This window comes from Myxocyprinus asiaticus, chromosome 2 (genome assembly GCF_019703515.2).
Source record: "Myxocyprinus asiaticus isolate MX2 ecotype Aquarium Trade chromosome 2, UBuf_Myxa_2, whole genome shotgun sequence".
NCBI lineage: Eukaryota > Metazoa > Chordata > Actinopteri > Cypriniformes > Catostomidae > Myxocyprinus > Myxocyprinus asiaticus.
The window spans coordinates 12,183,849-12,208,581 of record NC_059345.1 but is presented as its reverse complement, the minus strand read 5'-3'; the positions used below and the strand labels follow the sequence as shown (position 1 = coordinate 12,208,581).

Genomic DNA, 24,733 nt, shown 5'->3' with positions numbered 1-24,733 from the left:
TGAGTTGTGCATGGATGCCACGGAGAAATGCTTGAAGCCTCCACACGCGCTAGGTCTCCGCGGTAACGCACTCAACAAGCCACGTGATAAGATGCGCGGATTAATGGTCTCAGAGATTCGTCCTCTGCCACCCAGATTGAGGTGAGTCACTACACCACCACGTGGACTCAGAGTACATTGGGAATTGGGCATACCAAATTGGAGAGGAAAGGGGAGGGGGAGGGGGAGTAATTAGATTACAGTAACTAATTACTTTGTGATCAGATACACCCAACACTGCTTAACTAATAGGCAAATTAAAATCATAAAAGCAAACATTTGTCACCAGCAACTGTTTTAATAAGTTTAAATCTTTCAAATTTACAATTCATCAATGACATTTACAACAATTATTTCAGTTTATATTTCTAAGGTTGTCACTGCAGGTATATTGGATTGCCACTTGGTTCCTCAAGGGTACAAATATGATAAGAACTGACATAAAATGACCACATAACAGTGATTTTCACAGTATCGGACATGCAGGGAGATGCATGTTTCCATGATACTGGAAAGAGTGGAAGGGAGAACAGGCAGATCAACATGCAAAAAATACACTTTTCTCAAATGAAACATGTACCACAGTATCAAATATTCACAAAGAGTGTGCATTCTGAAACATTATTATTAGGTTACCTTACTCAGCATAACTGTGGCGATATGTGGAGTAATTTTCCCATTACGTCACAGATACACACACATACACACATCAACCTGTCCCAGCCCTTACATGTCAGTAAAACACTTCTTTTATCAAACCCGAAGTATGGAGCCTACTGTATTTGTGTGCTGATGGCAGTCATGCTAGTTAGTTCCTGATCCGGAAAAGTGTTTCGAGTTAGTGATACTGTGTTTTAATGATGTCACTTCTTTTTTGGACTGATATGATGAGGTGTATGTTGCCCTGAAATTATAAAAATTATTTTTCATAAGAAGCCATTATGTAAAACACTTCAACTTTAGTCCTTGGTACCAAGACACATTATTTCTTCATACATCCATGATAATAATAATAATTTATTTTTGTAAATACAACAGACTGTTGATATATATGAATTAGCTCTTTCCAGTAAAGTGACTCCATAAATATGGACATGGGTGGCACAGGGACCAGGAGGCAAAATATGAAAGGTCCATGCTGGTCCAGAGGTCCCCTATACAATACAAACACATTTTGATCTCTACTTGTATATGCAAAAGGATTGAGATTGGTAAAGCAGGAGAATTGGGTGGGGCTTATCATATGGGTGTGGCTTGAAAGGCTGAACACAGATATATCCACAAGTGGACAATTAAAAAAAAAACATGCACAAGTTGGTTGGTATATGTCATGAAAGCACAACTGCGCTATTTCCACTGCCAACATTCATTTTTTTCTATTTTTAATCGTTTTTATTCCACCTTAATGGTTTTACAGGTGGATTTTTTTATATCACAGCTATGGTCTTTTAAAAAGTATTTTGCTATTGAATCTATTGCACAAGGACAAGGCTGTGTACAAAGTATGGCCGCCCTTGAATAATGCATCTCTGCATGTTTTGAGCAAACAGAGGGGTAGCAGGGTCTGAAGCAGGAGGGAACAACAGCTTGGCACATAACAACGAGAGATATGGAGTAAGTGTGTGTTTGTGCAGAGGGAAGGCAGGCAGGGAGAAAATGAAGTGTAAGAGTCCTTTAGCTCTGTGCTGTTAGCCTTTGCTCTGTGAGAGAGGCCTGGTGGGCCACCGTCTTGTTCTCATGCGAGCGCAGATTGGAGACCACATCGATGAAGGCCAAGCTCTGCACTTCTTTATGAAGAGGCTCTGAGATGAGAGAAGAAAACACACAAATCCTCAGTCCCAAACTGAATAAATTGTCACAGTATCATGAGAAATAAGCTCTTGATGTCATTGTAAATTTGGGGTTTCCACTCTTTTTGACCAATTAAATTCCATTACTTTTCCATGATCTTTCCAGTAGGTTTGGGATTGATGCCTTTTTCACGCATTGATAATTTAAAGATTTTCCAGATGATTATCGATATATACACCAATCAGCCACAACATTAAAACAACCTGCCTAATATCATGTAGGTCCCCCTCGTGCCACCAAAACAGCTCTGAACCATCAGGCATGGACTCCACAAGACCTCTGAAGGTGTCCTTTGGTATCTGGCACCAAGACGTTAGCAGCAGATCCTTTAATTCCTGTAAACTGCAAGGGGGGGCCTCCATGGATTGGACTTGTTGGTCCAGCACATCCCATAGATGCTCAATCAGATTGAGATCTGGGGAATTTGGAGGCCAAGTCAACACCTTGAACTCTTTGTCATGTTCCTCAAACCATTCCTGAAAATTTTTTGCAGTGTGGCAGGGCACATTATCCTGCTGAAAGAGGCCACTGTCATCAGGGAATACCGTTGCCATGAAGGGGTGTACGTGGTCTGCAACAATCTTTAGGAAGGTGGTATGTGTCAAAGTAACATCCACATGAATGCCAGGAATGCTCTGACACCTTTCTATCATGGCCAGCATTAAGTTTTTCAGAAATCTGTGCTACAGTAGTTCTTCTGTGTGATCGGACCAGACGGGCTAGCCTTCATTCCCCATGTGCATCAATGAGCCTTAGGTGCCCATGACCCTGTCGCCGGTTCACCGGTTGTCCTTCCTTGGACCACTTTTGGTAGGTACTGAACACTGCATACCGAGAACACCCCACAAGACCTGCTGTTTTGGAGATGTTCTGACCCAGTCGTCTAGCTATCACAATTTGGCCCTTGCCCATTTTTCCTGCTTCCAACACATGAAATTCAAGAACTGACTGTTCACTTGCTTCCTAATATATCCAGTGTTGGGGAGTAACAGAATGTAACGGGATTACGTATTTAAAATACAAAATATAAGTAACTGTATTCCACTACAGTTATAATTTAAATTGCTGGTAATCAAAATACAGTTACATTCGAAAAGTATTTTGATTACTGAAGAGATTACTTTGCATTTTATTGTCATTTGTTTCATTTAATATTTAGTCCTTTCAGATGGAAAACATTTATACATATAAATGATGCGATCCAAAGTGCATTTGAACAGCGGTGAAACACTTTCTTATGATGTGTTACATTCATATGAGCAGACAGAGAAGTAAGTCTGAAGTAAGTTTGGAGCAGAAGAAATAGAAATAAACCTTGTGTAAATTGTCATCTTTACGCTAAGCTAAAATGCTATTTCTAGCCATTTTACATGCACATGTTACCAGGCACGATCATATTTTTCTATCAAGAAAATTCATGTTGGATCATAATTTCTTTTTTTCTAGTAAGACCTTTGATATTTAGGTTTTTCAGAGAATGTATTTTTAACATGTGTATTTTGTCTTACTGTACTGACAGAGTTTTTATAGTCAGAACAAGTGAAAAAATCTACCAATGCTGAAGAAGTAATCCAAAGTATTTAGATTATATTACTGTCCTCGAGTAATCTAACGAAATATGTTACAAATTACATTTTACAGCATGTATTCTGTAATCTGTAGTGGAATACATCTTGAAAATGTCAAGAGTACTTGTCTGCAAATTCTAGGCAAAGGGTGACTACTTTGAAGATGCTAAAATATAACACAGTTTTGATTTATTTTGTTTAAATAAGCGTTTAAATAAACGCTTTTAGATTAAAGCGGATCGTTTCTTCTGTGTAATGTGTGTCCATCAAAGATGAGGCGCACTCCAGTTTAATTGAATAATGTGTATTAAATATCCTTTCTGTTCTTTACAGTCAGATAAAAAAAGTTTATTTTAATCTCACACAGCAAGGACATGCTAAAAAAACCAAGAGATTCTCGTTAATGTTTGCTGAACCGGAACACTGTGAGCTGTTTGTTGAACCCTTAAAGTGACAATAACCTTTTTAGCATTTCTTATACAAATAAATTTAAACTGTGTTATTATTTGTACATTTGACACATTATTTAAAGCAGTGATAGCTCATATCATTATTATATATACAATTCCATGATATAATATGAATTAATATAATGTAGAATTTCTGTATTTTTACAAAGTTAAATTTTGATAATAATATGATAATATTAAAATTTGATAATAATGATGACAAAAAAAAAATATTAAAATATAAATAAACACTTTCACACACTTTTTTCAGGACAGGTTCTGTTCAGTTCTATTGCTTGTTCTGTATCTGATCAGCCTGAATGCAGAACACTATTTTTGAAAGCTTATTTGTGATCTTTTCTTATAGAGAAAGGAATATGAGCAACTCATATCAAAACTTTTAGCATTTATATTGTGTATTAAATAACTTTATTTTGATGAGAAATTATAATGAGCATTTTGATCAGACATTTTTTTTTCCAAAAATAAAACAAATTCTGTAATAGTTTGTCATTTAAGTGAATATTACATCAAATTGAGATTATATCGAATTGTGAACCTATTCTCACACCGGACTGTCATAAATTATATTATTATTATATATATTCTCTCTTAACAACTTACTATCAACCGACAGCCTGAATGTCAATACAGTACAATACAACCTACTGTACATTCTATATATACTACTATATATACTTTTTATATATATTTTTTATTTTTATTGAATAATGTGTATCTATATTGTGCGTATTGTATACTGTACAGTGTATGTTATTAATTGTATATTGTTGTGTGTAATTATGTGTATATCAGATGTTTAAATTGTGTTGTGTTAATTTGATGTTATTATAAATTGGTATATGTCTCATCACTGTCACAGCTGCTATGTTGATCGGAACTGCACCCAAGAATTTCACACACCATTGCACTTGTGTATATGGCTGTGTGACAATAAAGTGATTTGATTTGATTTGACCTCATATCGTATATCGAAAACGAATCGTGAGAACCACATCATCCCATCCCTATAAAGAAGTGAACTTCTTTGTTCAGATGACTGAGATGTCCAAAAAAGGAATGTCATTCCTTATACTAGAAGATCTCTTAGGTTCATAATGCCCAACATCCCCCCCCCCACCCCCCCAAAAAAGGCTTTTTTTTAGATTTACACATTTCAATTTCATAAACAAATTTCCATTTAATTTAATTTTGTGATCCTTAGCTTTTTGTTTTTTTTACTTAATTTTATTAAACATTACTCAATTCAATTTGATGGAAATTTGGTATGAAATTGAAACATGTAAATCTTGAAAATATTTTGTCCCCCTTTGGTTTAAATGTACGAATGTTTTCTTTTCTTTTCTTTTTTTTTTACTTTATACATACAGTTGTGCTCAAAAGTTTGCATACCCTTGGAGAATTGGTAATATATGTACCATTTTTAAAGAAAACATGAGTGAGCAGGCAAAACACATTTCTTTTATTTCTTATGGGATTCATATTCAACTGTAGGTTATAACAGAATGGCACAATCATAAAACAAAACATGGCAACAAAGAAAAAAATGAAATGACCCCTGTTCAAAAGTCTGCATACCCTTAGTTCTTAATACTGTGTATTGCCCCCATTAGCATCAATGACAGCGTGCAGTCTTTTGTAATAGTTGTCTATGAGGCCCCAAATTCTTGCAGGTGGTATAGCTGCCCATTCGTCTTGGCAAAATGCCTCCAGGTCATGCAAAGTCTTTGGTCATCTTGCATGAACCGCACGTTTGAGAGTGGCTCGATGATATTAAAGGGGACCTATTATGCAAAATTCACTTTTACATGGTGTTTGAACATAAATGTGAGTCGGCAGTGTGTGTACACAACCACCCTACAATATTAAAAGTCCACCCACTCCTCTTTCTTATATTTCTATTAATCAAAAACAGTGTCTCAAAATGATCGGTTTTCGTTTCTGCTCTAAAAAGTGACGTCACTTTAGAGCAGGCCTCGCCCACGACTAGTGACGGACTCCACCCTATTATCATAGATCCTCCCCCGAGTGATCTACACACAGTCCGCCATTTTTTTTCCGCAGAAAGAATAATGTCTCAGCTTCGTAAGCGTCATAAGTGTTCTGTTGTTGGCTGTAAAAGTGAACATTAGAGTCTTCATGTACTCCCAGCATCAGAGCCACTGAAGAAGCAGTAGACAAGTTTTGTTTTTGAAGCAAATGTGCCCCAAAACATACCAAAATCCGTGTATGTTTGTTTAAATCATTTTACACCGGACTGCTTTGTGAATGAGGATCAATATTGTGAAGGTTGCACGGGAAAGGACGAGTCGGGAAGCTCAGACACCGTCAAAGTAAGGCTTTTATTTTCTGCCCACTGCACAGCCTGTACACTCTCTCTAGTGTTTTCCTGAGTTCACTCAGATAGCTTCACCAATAACAAAAATTCTCCGTAAACTTCTTAAAAGACATGCAGCTTTTTGACATTCAGGACACACGCCAACACTGGACTGACGTGTCGTTCTCTCTCTGCTTCTGACGGTGGTGTGGCTGTTTATATGCCGCTCTCCCCAGCTCACTGGAATTAGAGACAGGTGTTAGACATAATTTAGCTCTGGTGTAAGCGCCCTTACCGCATTCTCTCTCTCTGGACGGGCGCTTGACCACGCCCCCGCTGCCACAAATATAAAGCAGGATTTTCCAAAAATTTGATTCTCAAGCATGGATCAGTACCAACTGTTCGTGTTCCAGCTTTAGTATCGCACTTTATATTTTGTTAATGTTTGCAAATCGCCTTTCCGAATGTGCTTGTTAGCTGATTCCACGGCTAATGCAGCTAAAGTTACCATTATCTCTGATTGTAATCACGGAGAACAGAGCTATGTCGTTATTTTTATGCTTACTGTCTGTATAATAATAGGGGGCGGGGAGCAGCAGCTCATTTGCATTTAAAGAGACACACACGAAAACAGCGTGTTTTTAATTCCACCTAAAAAGAGGCATTTACAACATGGTATAATAAATGATCCGTGGGGTATTTTGAGCTGAAACTTCACAGACACATTCTGGGGACACCTGAGACTTATATTACATCTTGTAAAAAGGGCAATGATAGGTCTCCTTTAAGGTCAGGAGACTGTGATGGCCACTCCAGAACCTTCACCTTTTTCTGCTGTAACCACTGGAGGGTCAACTTGGCCTTGTGCTTAGGGTCAAGTCTAAGAGCGTCCCATGCGCAGCTTTCTTGCAGAAGAATTTTCTGATAACATGCTGCATTCATCTTGCCATCAATTTTCACAAGATTCCCCGTGCCTTTAGAGCTCACACACCCCCAAAACATCAGTGAGCCACCACCATGCTTCACAGTGGGGATGGTATTATTTTCACTATAGGCCTTGTTGACCCCTCTCCAAACATAGTGCTGTTTGGAACCTGTGGGTTTTTCTTTGTATCCCAAACAATTCTTCTGGCAGTTGTGGCTGAAATCTTTCTTGGTCTACCTGACCTTGGCTTGGTATCAAGAGATCCCTGAATTTTCCACTTCTTAATAAGTGATTGAACAGTACTGACTAGCATTTTCAAGGCTTTGGATATCTTGTTATATCCTTTTCCATCTTTATAAAGTTCCATTACATTGTTATGCAGGTCTTTTGACAGTTCTTGTCAACTCAGTATCTAGCCTGCTCAGTGCATCCACGTGAGAGCTAACAAACTCATTGACTATTTATACACAGACACTAATTGCAATTTAAAAAGCCACAGGAAATTAACCTTTAATTGCCATTTAAACCTGTGTGTGTCACCTTGTGTGTCTGTAACAAGGCCAAACATTCAAGGGTATGTAAACTTTTGATCAGGGCCATTTGGGTGATTTCTGTTACCATTATGATTTAAAAAGGAGCCAAACAAATATGTGATGATAAATGGCTTCATATGATCACTATCCTTAAATAAAAGACAGTTTTTTTTTGCATGATCAGTCATATTTTCAAAATCAATGCCAAAATTTCACAATTTCTGCCAGGGTATGCAAACGTTTGAGCACAACTGTATATATTTATACATTTTAAAATATTTAAATGTTTAGTTGAACTATAAAATCAAGAAAATTGCTTAGGGCCAGAATAAGTCAATGATATGTTAAACCTGTACACATTTCAATTTCATAACAAAATTCAGTCAAACTGAATTGAGTAATCTTTAACAAAATAAAAAACTCAATATTTTAAGTGTCACAATTCTTTTTGATGGAATTTTGTTATGAAATTGAAATGCATTATCTTAAAATAGGCTAAAATATCATGTTTGATTGAATTATATGCTATAAATGCAGTAATTTTCATATCAAACAAGGAGTAAACAATCATAAATAATATGTTTTATTTCTTGTATGTTGGCCAGCAATGCGTTTTTCGGTCATTGATCAGGTGTCCAGGAATTTTACAGTGCCAAGATGGCAACCCTAGTGAGAAACCTGTAAATACCTAGTGAAATAAACTTTAAGTCACTGTAAATGACTAAAAGATTATTTGAATGTTTGTTCAATCTATATTTAAGCTATATTTAGTTCGTTAGTCCTACATTTTGTTCAGACAGGCAGCAAAAATCAGATTTTTTGCCATATTTGACATTAGTTCTAGGTGGTATGCAAAAAAATTATTATTATTATTTTTTGGGATGCAACATGTAATGTCATACAAAACACACATCAACATTTGAAGTATGGTCAGAACTCTTTTCCCTTTTTCGTAATATGCTGTAGAAAACTGTTCAATTTCTGAACAAACAAGTCTGATTTTATCACTTGCAAAAAGACAATGCAGATTGTGTTTACTCAACATTATAGAGTTCCCTTAACTTACCTGATCCCATTATGGAGCAGATGAGAATCATGGAGTTGTATTTGATTTCTGGTGCACTGCGCTCATCTGTCAGCAGCTTATGAAGAACCTGCACCAGACTGGAGCCAACAAAGTCCTTTTCTGCGCAATCTGAAATCGAAATTATAAATGACTGAATTAGCTGTTTAAATACATTGCAAAGATGTTATCAGAAAGAGGCAATGTAGATGGAATTATATTTGTTGTAATGTGTTTGAAAACTTTTTGGCAATTTTTCTAATGACAGAAGACAATGATAATCCCAGTTTCAGCAATTACCAACTGGACTGGTTTTACTGGAAAAAGTGAATCAGTTCAAACACTGAATGCATTCATGTGTATCAGTGTCTCTTTACAAATGTATATAATGTACAGTAAGTCATCTTTTATCTTTACCCAGGTCTAGTGCTGCTATGAGACCCAAGGCCACCAATGCTTCATTCTGCATGATCATATGTTCACTCATCGCCATGGTTATTAAGTGCTTAACACCTCCACCTTGTATAACTGTTCGGACCACATCCTGTTCATAAATAAAAAAAAGAATTAAAAAAAGAAGAAAAATCAGAACATTTACAGTATTTGAATATTAACAGATTTCCAACACAATAAACTGTCAATGTACTTCTATAAAACACTGTGATCCGTGAAATTTCTAACTATATAAAAACAACAAACTCATCTGGTTGGTCATGGATATATTGATGATGAGTCCGATTATATTCCCATATAGTTTAACACCATTTCCAGCCATATACAGTACAACGTGACAACATTTGGTTGAAAAAACAAAACAAATGTAATCCTTACTAAAACGATCAATCAGAACATATTTGATGTTTAATATACAGTTATGCGTGGTAAGATTTTTGGACCAATGTGATTTGACAGTGGGCGGGGCTACCCAGTGTGATATGACAGAAATAGACACCAAATTGCACCCAAATTTGTGTACTGTCAAAGTATGTACAATATTTGATGAAGAATGTACTTCTCGGCCGTTAATGAAGTACGTTCTTTAGGCATGCAGGTGAGTAGAATGAATACATTTCCATCTTTTTTCCAACACATTATGGCCAAAATCTAAAAATAGTGCTTTTATTTTTAATTTTACAGATTGTAGAAATCACAAAAAAAATAAAAGATAGGACCATTTGCCTTGAGGTCAGCTTTTACAGTTGTGGCCAAAAATATTGGCACCCTTGGTAAATATGAGAAAAGAAGGCTGTGAAAAATATATACTTATTGTTTATCCATTTGGTCTTTCATTCAAAATATTCACAAAAATCTATCCTCTAGTAGATATCAAACAATTCCAAACACAACATAAGTTTTATCAAAAAACAAATATTTTTGTCAAATATATGAGACACAATTATTCAATATTTTGTGCAACCTCCCTTTGCCAAGACAACAGCTCTGAGTCTTCTCCTATAATGCCTAATGAGGTTGGAAAACACATGGCAAAGTGATCTGAGACCATTCCTCCATACAAAATCTCTCCAAATTGAGAGGTACATGCTGGTGGACTCTCCTCTTCAGTTCACCCCACAGGATTTCTATCGGGTTCAGGTCAGGGAACTGGGATGGCCATGGCAGAACGTTAATTTTGTGGTCAGTGAACTATTTTTGTGTTGCTTTTGATGTGTGTTTTGGATCATTGTCCTGCTGGAAGATCCAACCACAGCCCGTTTTAAGCTTTCTGGCAGAGGCAATCAGGTTTACACTTTTTTATCAGTTGGTATTTGATAGTCCATGATGCTATGTATCTAACCAAGATGTCAAGGACCTCTGGCATAAAAACAGCCAAGATCCACCACCATATTTAACTGTGGGCTCTCTGTGTGCACCAAACTCATCTCTGGTGTTTAATACCAAAAAGCTCTATTTTTGTTTCGTCTGACCATAAAACCCGGTCCCATTTGAAGTTCTAGTAGTGTCTGGCAAACTGCAGATGCTTGAGTTTGTTGTTGGATGAGAGCAGAGGCAGAGGTGAAGTAGGTGATGTCTGATTGTAGTTTTAGAGACTTTCTGACCCCAAGACCCAACTAATTTCTGCAATTCTCCAGCTGTGATCCAGCCACTCGAACCATTCTCCTCACTGTGCGTTCTTAATTATTGCCATGATGCTGGAAATGGGCATTTTCAATGCTTTGGCTATTTTCCTATAACCACTTCCCATTTTGTGAAGCTCAACAACCTTTTGCCGCACATCAGAACTATATTCTTTAGTCTAACCCACTGTGATTGATGATTAAGAGAATTTGGCCAGTGTGTTACCTCATATTTATACCCATGTGAAACAGGAAGTGATGGCTGAACAATTTCATGTTCCTTGTCACCCAGGTGTACTAAAAAAATTTAAAATATGAATGGGAATATACTTCAGATATATTTTACTCATAAGAATTTCTAGGGGTGCCAATAATTGTGGCAAACGTGTTTTGGAGAAAAATATTTATTTAATAATGAGATATTTCCCTCCTTTCAGTTTTTTACTTCAATTAGAGGATAGATTTTTGTGAATATTTTGAATGAAAGATCAAAAGGATAAACAATAAAGACATATTTTTCACAGCCTTCTTTGCCTATATTTACCACGGGTGGCAATATTTTTGGCCAATACCTTACATACGTTACTTTTAGATAAAGATTTTGAGTCGATGCCAGAGATGCCAGAAATGATGTCATTATTTGCAGGGACCCCCCCTCCCTTTTAATATTTTCATCAAAATTTGACCGACTCACTCAATAATCCTCACCCCAGCCTCTCAAATGTTTGTATCCCCCAGGCTACAAAAACGTTTGAGGTTAAACGAGTACAATGTAACCACAAAGAACAACTATGACGAGGAGGAGGGCACACGCCCGGCCCTGAATCGGGCTAATCAGCCGGGAGGGGGATAAAGATGAGCCAGTGAGAGAGTGAGAGAGAGAGACACACATGCGGCCACCGTGTGTGTCTATGTGTTTGTGTTTACATTGATTTAAGTTCATTTATGATATTAAAACTTACATTTACTGTTCAGCCGTTTCCCACCTCCTCCTTGCCCACAGTACCCCATTACATTGGTGCCAAAACCTGGGAAGGAGGAGGGATGTGCTGTTTGGAGTCCTTGCCGCTGCCATCCTGACAGGGGAGTAGCCATGGCCGTCTGCCTGGGGACGGAGGGGGTCGCTGCTGGCCGCTGAGAAAGGGGAGGAGCCGTTCGTCTACCAGGGGTCGGAGGACTCACTGCCGTCTGCCAGGGGAGGAGCGAGCTGTCGTCTGCCAGAGGTCGGAGGAGTGGCTGAGGACCAGGCGACAACATGTCCGGGGACCGGCAAGCCAGTTTTCTCTCTCTCTCCTCTCTCTCTCTCTGTCGCTCCGCCTCGCTCTTTCCCTCTCCCCTTTCCCTCCTCTCTCCCAGGGCTCCAGAAAGGCGGGGAAGGGTAACACCCCCCATCTCCCGGCTGATTAGCCCGATTCAGGGCCGGGCGTGTGTCCTCACGGCCCAGCCCCGCCCTCCTCCTCGTCACACCAACATACTACCTACCTATATACTGTATATATCATTTACAGTTGAAACGAGGTCTGTTCTTATAGGGTCGCAAATAAAATGCTACTACCACATAATCAATAGGCTTATCATCATATAAATCATGTGCATCTCTGTCTGGATAAAACAGTATAACAGCCAGAGAAGGAGAATGAATGAATGAATGAATGAATGAATGAGAGAGAGAGAGAGAGAGAGAGAGAGAGAGAGAGAGAGAGAGAGAGAGAGAGAGAGAGGTTTGTTTTAACCTTTGACTTGCTGTGTCGGATGAGAGCAGACAGCAGACGGTTGGACTCTCCCATCACTCCAGCGTGATCTTTTGCTTCACACCACTCCACCAATCGCTCCACCAGCTTTGAGTTTGTTCCCAGCTGCTCTGCTGCATCAGCTGCAACACATAGACAGCGCTGAACACAAACTTTAATGGAGCACATGTGCTAAAATACACACAAGACATTATTTCAATCAACCATACAACCATTGATTTGTCAGCAAAATACACAGCTTCATAGATGACACCAGTAAACAAACACTAGACCAAACTCTACCTGATTTTTAAAAACACACATCTTAGGAAAAGCTAATATAAAGGGATAGTTCACCCAAAAGGCAGATGCCTCTTCTCAACTGTAAGTGCTATATTTACCAAGATAATTGTTCCTTCTGCTTGAATGACCAAAGCAGATAGTTTTCGTGGTTGTTGTTATTACGTCATATATTCGGGTCACGAGACGATTCCAACATCCGAGGATGTCCGAAATCTAATCATACTACTCGCATGCATACCTAAAAGACATACCGTTGGCCAGCAGATAAGTGCGTCCTTCATCAAATACAGTACAGTACGCGGTTTCGGAAGCAGCATAAATCTCCACTTTCACTTTTGACTTCTTTTGATTTTGGCGTTTCGCATTCTTCATGGATATCCCCACCTACTCGGCAGGGAGGAGAATTTATAGTAAAAAAGGACTTAAATATTGATCTGTTTCTCATCCACACCTATCATATCACTTCTGAAGACTTAGATTTAACCACTGGAGTCGTATGGATTATTGTATGCTACCTTTATGTGCTTTTTGGACCTTCACAGTTCTGGCCACCATTCACTTGCATTGTATGGACAAACAGATCTGAACTATTCTTCCAAAAATCATTGTTTGTGTTTAGCAGAATAAAGACAGTTATACACAACTGGGATGGCATGAGGGTGAGTAAATGATTGAATTTTCATTTTTGGGTGAACTATCCCTTTAATGTACATTTGAATAACTCAGAAATGCTTTGGTACACATAACTTAAAGCACACTCTTAATGCAATATTCTGGATGAAATACAACTTAAGCTAAACTGAAAGCATCTGTGATCTACTGTTGATTACCACAGACATTTTAACTTGAAAACACATCTTCAGTTTTGCACAATAAAAGCCAAGCTGGTAAGCATTTAAAGGGGTTTAAGCGCAGATATGTGAGGCTCAGATTTTCGTTTAAAAAATTACATTAATTCTTCAAACATTAAAAATGTGGTAACACTTTACAATAAGGTTCCATTCTTTATTAGATAATGCATTAGTTATCATGAACTAACATTGAACAATACATATTTTTTACAGAATTTCTTAATCTTTTTAAGGTTAGTTAATTAAAATACAATTGTTTATTTTTAGTTCATAGTGATTTAACTAGTGTTAACAAATACAACTTTTGATTTTGAAAATGCATTACTATATATATTGAAATTAAAATTAACTAAGATTAGTAAATGCTGTGAAGTATTGTTCATTGTTAGTTTAAGTTAACTAATGTTGTTTACTAATGTTGACAAATGGAACCACATTGTAAAGTGTTACCAAAAATGTTTCTTATTTAAGTTGTAAAGTAATCAAAATTATCCTTTCGAGATGGGACTTCTTTTCTAGGTGGATGAAATTGCTGATTGTGCGCTACCAATGTGATTTCTGCGTTGGAGTTTGCTCCGTGTAAATAGCTGCTTTACAGAAAATTGCAAGACTTCCATTCCATGTTACTTCCTTGTATACTTATAAACAGATATCATGTGGAAGTAACCAGATTTATATAGTTACGAAATAAGTTGAAAACTTGCATATAACTTTTCAAAGACAAGTTGTGCTTAACAGTGATCACACCAGTCTCATGCTCACAAGTAAAATTTGTCATCGTAATCTATAGTGGAAAGTACAACGTACTTCCAAAACAGTGTGATAAATTGCATATTTAAAGTTTTTATTTGTGTTGCTTTAAAGTGCTTTACTGTAGACACATTTTTCCGTTGTTTTTTCAAACTGAGGGACAAGTCCAAATTATTTACTAGCTTAATCAACAGCATGCTATAGACAGGGTTGATAGAGCTTAATATGTAATTTCTCTGGAATATTCCTTTAAAACCTAACCTGCCATTGAAAGCTAATGTGACTGGCTCATCACCAACAGAAGACAACTCATCTGTGCCTTAAAAATAAATGACATGCTTTCTTTGACTGAGCTAAGACATATAAAGTTTGGAGGTTTATCAACTTTGTTTTTTTTCTAAAAAAAAAAAAAAATACTATTCCTTGTGTCAGTAATCAACAAACCAGTAGCACAGTCAAATATCAGATTTCCCTCAATTTAGGACATTAAAGTGGAAAATTACTCTCAGTTTTTTTCTGAAATGTGAAATGTGTAGATACCCTGTGTGTCGATGAGCATCCGTAATGTTCCAAGGAGTTTGAATTGAACTGGCGGCATCTCAGATTTGAGGAACTTCAGCACTACATCCGACACACCAGCCAAGAGCATCTTGGATTTGTTGACCACTGGAGAAGAGAGGTAGCAGATTTAAGCAGGATATTATAATTATAATTTACATATGCTTTAAAATTAAATAGAGAAAAATAAAATGTGTATAATTATATTAATGCTGTCAGTGGATAATTTTTTTTAATCGCGATTAATCGCAGATTTTGAAAGTGCTGAAATTTGACTCTATATATACTTCTTTTCCTGTCAAAATGAATTTATTTCCTTCTTAGAAAAGAAAACAAAACAATGTAACAATGTAATGCTTCATTAACACTTTGCACTAAAGAATTAATGCACTAAAACTGCACCAATTCAAGTAACTTTAAATGTTTCCCAAAGTGTAAGTGGGAGTTTGACTAATTGAAAGAACTAGTCTCCCCATAGGTTGCATATTCATTGCAACGGGCATTAAATCTCTTAAACTCTCATCCTCCACAATATTAATCTGCCGGTAGACTGTGGCTATCCACTTTCTTTCAGTAATCGTTAAGCCGTGTTCATGATTCCTGTCAGGGCGTCAATGCCAGTGTCAAAAGCGTCACTTTGAACTCCACATGAAAAGCGCTTGCAGTCAAAAACATCTCATGCATTACGCATTAAATCTGACAGCTCTAAATTATATAATGTTAAATAATAATAAATACTAATATTTAATATTATATTATATAATTTTATTACATAAATTTAAGTACAGAAATAACCTTTCAATCCTTTGGCAGTACGGCCATTTCAATAAAGCTGAATTAAATTAGCAATAAATTAAAATATATATATATATGGAAAATTTTATATTAAAAAAAAACATAAGCATGGCTGTAAAATGTAACAAAAGTAGAGAGTAACTCTTTTTTTTAAATACACTTTAAGACATTTAATTGACATGTGCCTTATTTTTAAATATAAAAAATAAACTACAGTATATATATATATATATATATATATATATATATATATATATATATATATATAAATAATATATAATAATTAGGGCAGTCAATTTAATGCGTTAATTCAGTGCGATTAATTATATAAAAAAAATAACAATTAATCATGTCCCCGGACCGTAATAAGGAATAATCCTAAAAACTGATCAATTCAAACTTGAAGTACCACCTGTTTTCTCCATTGGGCAGTAAGCGAAACTCGCTGTATAAGCAATGTACAGCTTATACAGACAGAGAACAAACCACACTCACTGAGCAGACAACATACGTTCTTGTATTCAAACACAGCTTGATGGGGCACAAATCCGAATGCAGGGATCTCAAATTGTTTAACGGTATGTTTAAAAACGGTATGTTTATGACACAACACAACCGAGATGCTCCAAAAGCGTCCGTCTGACGCAGGTGTACATTGACACGTCCTTTGACAATCCCTTATAATAAATCTCGGACTGATTGACGAATTCAATTGCAAAATGGATTGCTGTGAACTGTAGGCCAATGATAGGCTTACAGTACGTTCAATAATATGGAAATAAACAATATACTGCATTCTAAAGCCACTTTTTGCATTGTCTTTTTAATGCTTCATTTCTGTGCCAAAATAATGTAATGCATTTTAATTATCTGTATTATTTTTTATATATATATATATATATATATATATATATATATATATATATATATATATATAATTATTTAATCATTCTATACTGAATTATTGTTATTTGAGGGGTTTTCTCAGCAAATATTTATGTATGCGATTAATTGTGATTAATACGATTAATTAACCGCCATACCATGTAATTAATTAGATTAAAAATTTTTGTCTATAGACAGCCCTAATAATAATTATATAATATTATATAAATAATTATGCAATATTAAATCATTGTATTAAAAAATATTTATATATATTATATAGTAATTATATTACTTTTACACATTTAAGTATAAAAATTACCTAACAATGTTTAGGCAATACTATACTCCGAATGTCATGACAATAAAGCTGAATTAAATTCGCACTAAACTGAAATATCTTGAAAAGTGTTAAACCAGTGTGCTTATATCATAAGCACAGCTGTGAATGTAAAAAAAGTTGTACAGTATGTATCTGAATTTCTCTAAATACATGATTCAGTGGGTCATTTCAGACTGACCTGGGATGGCCAGGTTCCTCAGGGCACTGAGAGCTGCATGCTGCACCGTGACATTTCCCTCCTCCACATGTCTGTCTAGGAGCTCAATAAGCTTCTGTACAATACCAGTATCTACCATGTGGATGCAGTTCCCATCTGTAAACACGAAAGGATACAATGCATTTATTTACATCCTTAACACTGGCAAAATATTCTGCATCAAGTGAGCCATTGAGTGTCAATGAGTAGTTCACATATACTGCAGGTTTAAACTGTATTTTACTAAATCTTTTACAATTAGTATACATGAAGTTTGCATGCCTCAAATTAAACTGCACAAACAAACTGCAAAACAAAAACTAAAAGGTGATTAAAAATTGTGATTTTTTTTTTTTTAAATAGTAACCTAAAATAACATTTTCCCATATACATTAGAATACATTTTGAAATGAAACCTTGAAAATTTTATTGACGTAATTTGTCAATTACCCTTATACTGACAATTCAACTGCACCAACTACTAGTCTAAAATTAAGTCTTGGACATATGGTGGACTGATTCAGAAACTTTCTAAATATTGCAAACAAAGACATCTTCCAAATAACCAGACCTTAAACAATTTAAATGAGATTTAAATGTGTGTTTTTTCTCAAGCGTTTCCACCCAATTTATAGGTGGGGTAATACAGGGACAAAAATGAAGGCTGTATCCACATAAACACTGAGAGATCCAAAGAGAATCTCAACTGCTCTGTCAAAGTCTTAATTTGGTAAGAGTCAGAAGGCACAGTCTTTATTCTGCATACACTCTTTTTGTATGCAGGGTGTGTGTGGTATGTGTAAACATCCAACTGCTATAAAGCTAATGCCAGCAAACAGAGCTCAATAACATCCAGCAGTTATCTACAGGCACTAGCGTTATTTGAGGGAATCCATTTCCTTTTATTAATGCATTTCCAAAAATACAGGTAATGCATTGACAGAACAGCTCTAATGAAACAGAATGTAACAGTTCAGAATAGCACAATGCAGCACTACGCTACAATTAAAATGTATCGTTCAGTTCTAATGTGCATGGTAATAAGTAACACATACAGTGCAATACTACATATTTTCAAATTTGACTAGTCAGAGTTTTATTAAAACAACTAGTCGACCAATCAGTCCTAAGAAATAATTTCAAGATATAATTAGGCTGGTTTTGGGTTCTCCTGACCCTGGTTGGAAGCGTTTCTTAGGAGGCTTTACATAAGATTTGGTATTGAGTTAAAAAACAGATGAAGTGCAATGAAACTGAAAAGCAGGTGTTTAGAGATGTGCTTTTAAAAAGGACTATTTTAAACTTGACATGCTGTCTTAAAAACACAAAACTCATGGCGGGATGCTCACAAAAAAGTGTGAGATGTGATTCACCATCTGAATGCATATGGCTGTATCGGCGTGCTTTACAGGGACTTTTTGACCCATTTCATACTGACCAACGTGTCTGGTGGTGGCAGGCTCCATGTTTACCAATATTAAATAATTGGTGCAAGGCAGATGTCTTACCATTGCGGGCAAAGTTAGCGATGGCAAGTGCTCCTGCTAGCTGAAGCTGGTGGTTGTTGGAGGGCACCCATGAGAGAACCCTCTGAAACACACTGCCTTTACCCCCCTCAAACAGCTTCTGCATCGACTCATCTACAGGAAAACACATTACACATGACTGCAAACACAGTACCACAAGCTCATACAAGTGAAAGGGATAGATCACCCAAAATGATAATTTTGTCATCATTTACTCAGATTTCCTTTATCCATGGAACACAAAAGGAAATGTTAGGCAGATGTTAGCCTCAGTCAACCTTCACTTTCATTGTATGGACAAAAGATGCAATTAAAGTAAATGGTGACTGAGGCTAACATTCTGCCTATCTTCTCCAGGTTTAGAACAACATGAGGGTGAGTAAATGATGACAGAATTTTCATTTTTGGGTGAACTAACCCTTTAAGTTCTACATGATATGACACACATAACAATACTTTCCATTTTAAACAACTGCCAACATCAGCTAAGTTTGTTAACCCTTCCACGCTGGGTCAAATTCACAGCTCATGAGTGACAGTTTCCTGTTTGTGATGAAGCATGTGTGAGAGACATGGCGACAGATGTGTTCAAAACCACATCTGTGGACGATGTCTTAAGATTTCAGGAAAAGTTGACACTAAATTGCAATAAATCTGCATTAAAGTCTAAAACGAGTCAAAATGACCTGCAACAGCACAGAAGGGTTTCTAGATGGTGACCAGATTGAATTACCAGTTAAAACCATCTTATTGACCAGTATAAGGCATGTTTTGGCTGGTCATCCATCATAGCTAATACAACGATAAACTAACCCAGCTTGTGCAAATAACATAACTGCATCTAGAACATCTTGGAGTTTAAGCTAGTCCGAAATGGTCTAAACTGGTCTAAACTAAGTTTCAGCATAAACTGCAGTAAACCGAGACAGAATACTGTGAGCTATTGGAAACTATAGTAATACAGAAGGTGAACCAAATATATTAATACCCCATGCAATACTGAACAAGTTTTTTTTTTTTTTTTTTAATATATTGATGATATTAAATATACATCTGCAGGAAAGGCCTCACTTCACCATTTTCTTCTCTAATTAAAAAGAAATGTCTAATATAGAACCATGACTGTATAGGCCAATAATATACATATATAAAAGTTGGGAAACTATATGAAATTGTGAGCGAACCTTAAAGGCATTGTTCACCCAAAAAAAATTAATTCTGTCATCAAATACTCACCCTCAGGTCACTCCAAACCTGTATGTTTTTCTTGTTCCGTGGAACACAAAAGAATAATTTAAAAAAAATACCCTGGCCACTCTTTTCCATATAATGATTGTGAATGGACATCAATACACCTTTTTTGTAGTCCATTTCGATGCTTTGCAGAGGGAAGTATTATCAGTGAATAATGACTGTTCCACACACAAAGCTATTGTATGATTTCAGAAGGGTTGTAAAGCGAACAAGTCGTATGGACCACTTTTTCATGATCCTTTAACCCTTAAATGCATGGTAATTTTCCCAAACACTCTTACATATTCGGGTCTTTAGAGACCCGGCACTAATTTCTATCAAAAATGGATGTACAAAATGTAAAATCTTATAGTATTTTCAAGACAATTAGAAAAAAATAAAATCTATTTTTATGTTTTATTTTTCATAAATTAAAGAGATACTGCAACAAATCAGGACAAATCAAGAACAGAATTCATTATTTTCACACTGAAATTTCATGAGATGCAACTGGCTGTCAAACACATATTGAGCTACACATAACACATAATCAACTAATGTGTAATGTATGTGTAGTATATGTGTATCTTATGTGCATTTTCTCAGGCACTTGTTGAATCTAAATAGACGCACAACTTCAATGTTGTTTCTTCGTCAAATAGAAATGTCAAATGTAAATCAAGTCAATCACTGAAACATCAGTGCCACCTTGAGTAAGAAATAGCGTATATTATGTATGTGTATACGCATATAAAATACTGATAATTCACCACTGCACAGAAAGTCAATGTGATACAGTATTTATTTGTATGAATATAGTACTAATTTCTCTTAAGTAATACACAAAAAAAAAAAAAAATTAGACATCCTGTGATAGTAAACTTAAATAGATATGAAATAATTCTAAAAAATAAAATTTATGGAAGTGCAAAAAATAAAAATAAATAAAAATAAAAATTAAAAAAACGGCACTTACATACCTCCCTATATATTTTTGGTTCTCAAACAAATTTGTTGCAATTTTGCCTTTTTTGTGTGTGTCACACTATTTATAAGAGATAGATTGAGGAATACTAAAGAGGTGTGGGCACAACTCCAAAAAAATGGATGAGGAACAGGGGGTGGAATGAGGTCCCGGGTCACTAAAGACCCGACGTACGATACCAGTCAAATGTTTTGAAACACTTGGCTGAAATGTTTCTCATGATCTTAAAAATCTTTTGATCTGAAGGCGTATGCTTAAATGTTTGAAATTAGTTTTGTAGACAAAAATATAAATGTTCCACCATATTAATTAATTTCATTATAAAACTACAATATAATAAAAATGTTTTTGAAATTGATGACTTGGACCAAATAATAAGAAATGAAGCCAATAATTGCCCAACATAGATGGGAACTCCTTCAATACTGTTTAAAAAGTATCCCAGGATGATACCTCAAGAAGTTGGTTGAGAAAATGTCAAGAGTACATGTCTGCAAATTCTAGGCAAAGGGTGACTGCTTTGAAGATGCTAAAATATAACACAGTTTTGATTTATTTTGGATTTTGTTTAGTCACAACATAATTCCCATAGTTCCATTTATGTTATTCCATAGTTTTGATGACTTTACTATTATTCTAAAATGTGAAGGAAAAAAAATTATAATAAAGAATGAGTAAATGTTTCAAAAGGTTTGACCGGTAGTGTATGCGTTTAAGGGTTAATGGTGCTGTTTTGCCATTCACTTTCATTATATGGAAAAGAGCGAATGAAGGACATTCTTCAATAATTCACATTTAATGTTACAAAGAACAAAGTCTTACCGGTTTAGAACATGAGGGTGAGTTATAGATGACAGAATGTTAATTTATGGGTGTACTGTTCCTTAAACAAGAACAGCACTTTCATGAATTAAACAGAGTATGAAGTAATAGCTTAGCATTGTGTCATTATGTTTTATTAAGAAAGGTCCTGTTTGCTTTATTCACTCAGAAGAAATGACACAATAACCTTAATTCAAATTAATATTTAAAAAAGATCTGCTTGAGCTTTGGCTCTGTACCTCCCAACAAGAGAAGCACCATGAGGTCTGATGCCGTCTTGAGTTGAGCCACGTCTTCCTCCCTGTCACTGTCCATTGTCTGAGCCACCACCTCCAGCAGACACTCCACCAGACCTGCCTCCACCAGCTGAAGCTTGATCACATCTAATAGAGAGAAAAATAGAGACAGAGAGAAAGAGGACATGTTTTTACACATCTTAATTTCCGTAGTATTATGCACTTTCATAGCACACCTTTACTGCACCATGATGCATTACAGGCATTTTAAAACCATGTTTAAATTCTGGTGGTTAAAACCCTAGTTAGAGTTAAAACCAGAACAGATTCAGACCAATACCAGACCCCTTAAGACCCTGACCAATAATAGACCCCCTATGAACCAGGCCAAGATCAATTATAGACCCCCTAAGACCCAGACCAATGCCAATAACAGCCCCCTTAAGACCCTGACCAATACCAGACCCCCTACGACCCAGACCAAGGCCAATAACAGCCCCCTTAAGACCATGACCAATAATAGACCCCTAAGATCCATACCAAGATCAATTACAGGCCCCCTAAGACCCAGACCAATAACAGACCACCTCAGACCCAGAACAAGGCCAGTCTCAGACCCATTAAGACCCTGACCAATAACAAACCCCCTAAGACCCAGACCAATAACATACCCCTTAAGACCCTGACCAATAACACAGCCCCTTAGACCCAGACCAAGACAAATAACACACCCAAATAAGACCCTGACCCAGACCAATAACAGACCCCCTAAGACCCAGGCCAAGACAACTAACACACCCAATAAGACCCTGACCCAGATCAACAACACTCCGCCAAAACCCAGACCAAGACAAATAACAGACCCTCTTTGACCCAGAGCAAAACCAATAACTGACCCCTTAAGACCCTGACCAATAACAGATACCCTAATACCCAGATCAAGTCCAATAACAGACCCCCTAAGACCCCAATGAAAGCCAGTCACAGATCCCTTAAGACTTTGACCCATATCAGACCCCCTAAAACACAGAACAAGGCCAATAACAGACCCCTTAAGATGCTGACCAATTACAGGCCTCCTACAACCCAAACAAAGAGCAATAACAGACCCCCTAAGACCCAGACAAATATCAGACCACCTAAGAACCAGACCAATAACAGAATCCCTAAGATCCATAAAAATATAAGGCCCCCAAAAACCAGACCAAGAACAATAACAGACCAATACTAGATCACTAAGACCCAGACCAAGAACAACAACAGACCCTCTTAGACCCAGACCAAGACCAATAACAGACCTCCTAAGACTAAGACCAAAACCAGACCACCTAAGACCTCGAGCAAGATTAGACCCCTTCAGGCCCAGATCAAGGTAAAATACCCTGCCCCAAGACCCAGATCCAGGCTAAGACCTGTCGGTCCAAGAACTAGGCTGTCCATTTGAATTAACTGAAAAAGAGAAAATGCTAAATTTATTGCAGCATTCATCTAAAACTCTGAGCCACTTTGTACAGTACCAACTAGTGGTTAAGGAAAGTATCAACTTTTGTATGTTGGAAATAGACTACTGTTTTGTCCAAGATTGATCGGACAATTTTTGACCAATCTGAGATTATCCACGTCAGCCGATAACTGTGCTGGCTTGGCCGAATATCAGAAGTGTTAGTTCCACCTTGTTCCAAAATTCCAATAAATTCCTAAATCTATTGACAGCCTTGTCTATGGATAGACATTTTTCATTCTCAATGCTTTTAGTGAATTGTGTAAATTGTGTAAAATAAAAATTCATTTGATTTCAGAAATGTGTCATTAAATTGTATTTTGTATATCAGCATTATATCGCCCACCAGCCACCATGATCTCTATACATGCCACTGGCCAATAATAAAAACCATATTAGTCGAAAACTGAGACCATAAATAAGGAGTCAGATACAGACTAAGGCCATGTTTACGTGGATTCGAGAGGTCTCAAGGAAGACCAAGACCACAAATGACGACTCTCTCTGGTGCACGCTTCATTCCATGTTTTCCCCTTTGAATATATTAAAGACTGAATCACAAAATCTGATGACCCAAAAAGATAAAACCAGACACAGTGATGTAATTAGTATTACACCATGACACAGATTCCAAAATAAAACCAAATACAATTCTTATGATTGCAAAAATGTCCAAATGACCAATCCAAATCGCCAAATATTGATGACTCATCAAATAGGAGCTAAAACCTAGCTCAGATGAATTTCTGTGGTCAGACTCTCCACTGACATATGGCTGTCTCGCTACACTTTTGGCTGGTTATGAAACTCTTACAGTGTTCAGGTACAGCACAGTGCATCCCATATATCTCACAAACACACACACACACTCGCTCTTTCAAGGGTCCATGTGACTCATCCAGCTTTGCCTGTAGAGCTGTGTAGTGGCAGTAAGTAGGCCGTTGCCTTGGAGACTGACAGTATGGGATAGTGGCACTGTGCACAGAATGCTAACAACCAAAGTGCTGCTTTCACACATATTCTCAATGCATTCCGCTCCATCTCCCACGCTTGCGTTCTCTTTACCTCTCCCTCTCTCACTTCCTTTATGAAAACAGACATTCTAACAGTTCCGATTTTTTCATCAGCTTATAAATTCCCTTACAAGATTTACTTCTTTTTTGATTTTCATACACAGC

At 36.6% G+C, this 24,733-nt stretch overlaps 1 protein-coding gene across 6 annotated transcripts in view; it reads right to left on the bottom strand.

The window, feature by feature from the left end:
• Nucleotides 1-299: 299 nt before the first annotated feature.
• LOC127411404 (rap1 GTPase-GDP dissociation stimulator 1-like) overlaps nt 300-24,733 on the bottom strand; it is a 63,206-nt gene continuing 38,772 nt past the window's right edge. For 3 of the 6 annotated variants that reach the window (XM_051646942.1, XM_051646965.1, XM_051646950.1), the window contains 8 exons: nt 22,058-22,201; nt 18,761-18,892; nt 17,235-17,369; nt 15,016-15,141; nt 12,575-12,714; nt 9,184-9,310; nt 8,770-8,898; nt 5,234-6,485 (listed from right to left, as the gene is read on the bottom strand). In XM_051646942.1, the coding sequence (XP_051502902.1) occupies nt 6,328-6,485; nt 8,770-8,898; nt 9,184-9,310; nt 12,575-12,714; nt 15,016-15,141; nt 17,235-17,369; nt 18,761-18,892; nt 22,058-22,201 (1,091 nt within the window). In that variant the 3' untranslated portion in view covers nt 5,234-6,327. Of the gene's footprint in view, nt 1,842-5,232; nt 6,486-8,769; nt 8,899-9,183; nt 9,311-12,574; nt 12,715-15,015; nt 15,142-17,234; nt 17,370-18,760; nt 18,893-22,057; nt 22,202-24,733 lie in introns of those variants that run through there. The other 3 variants (XM_051646958.1, XM_051646974.1, XM_051646984.1) reach the window with 2 other exon arrangements.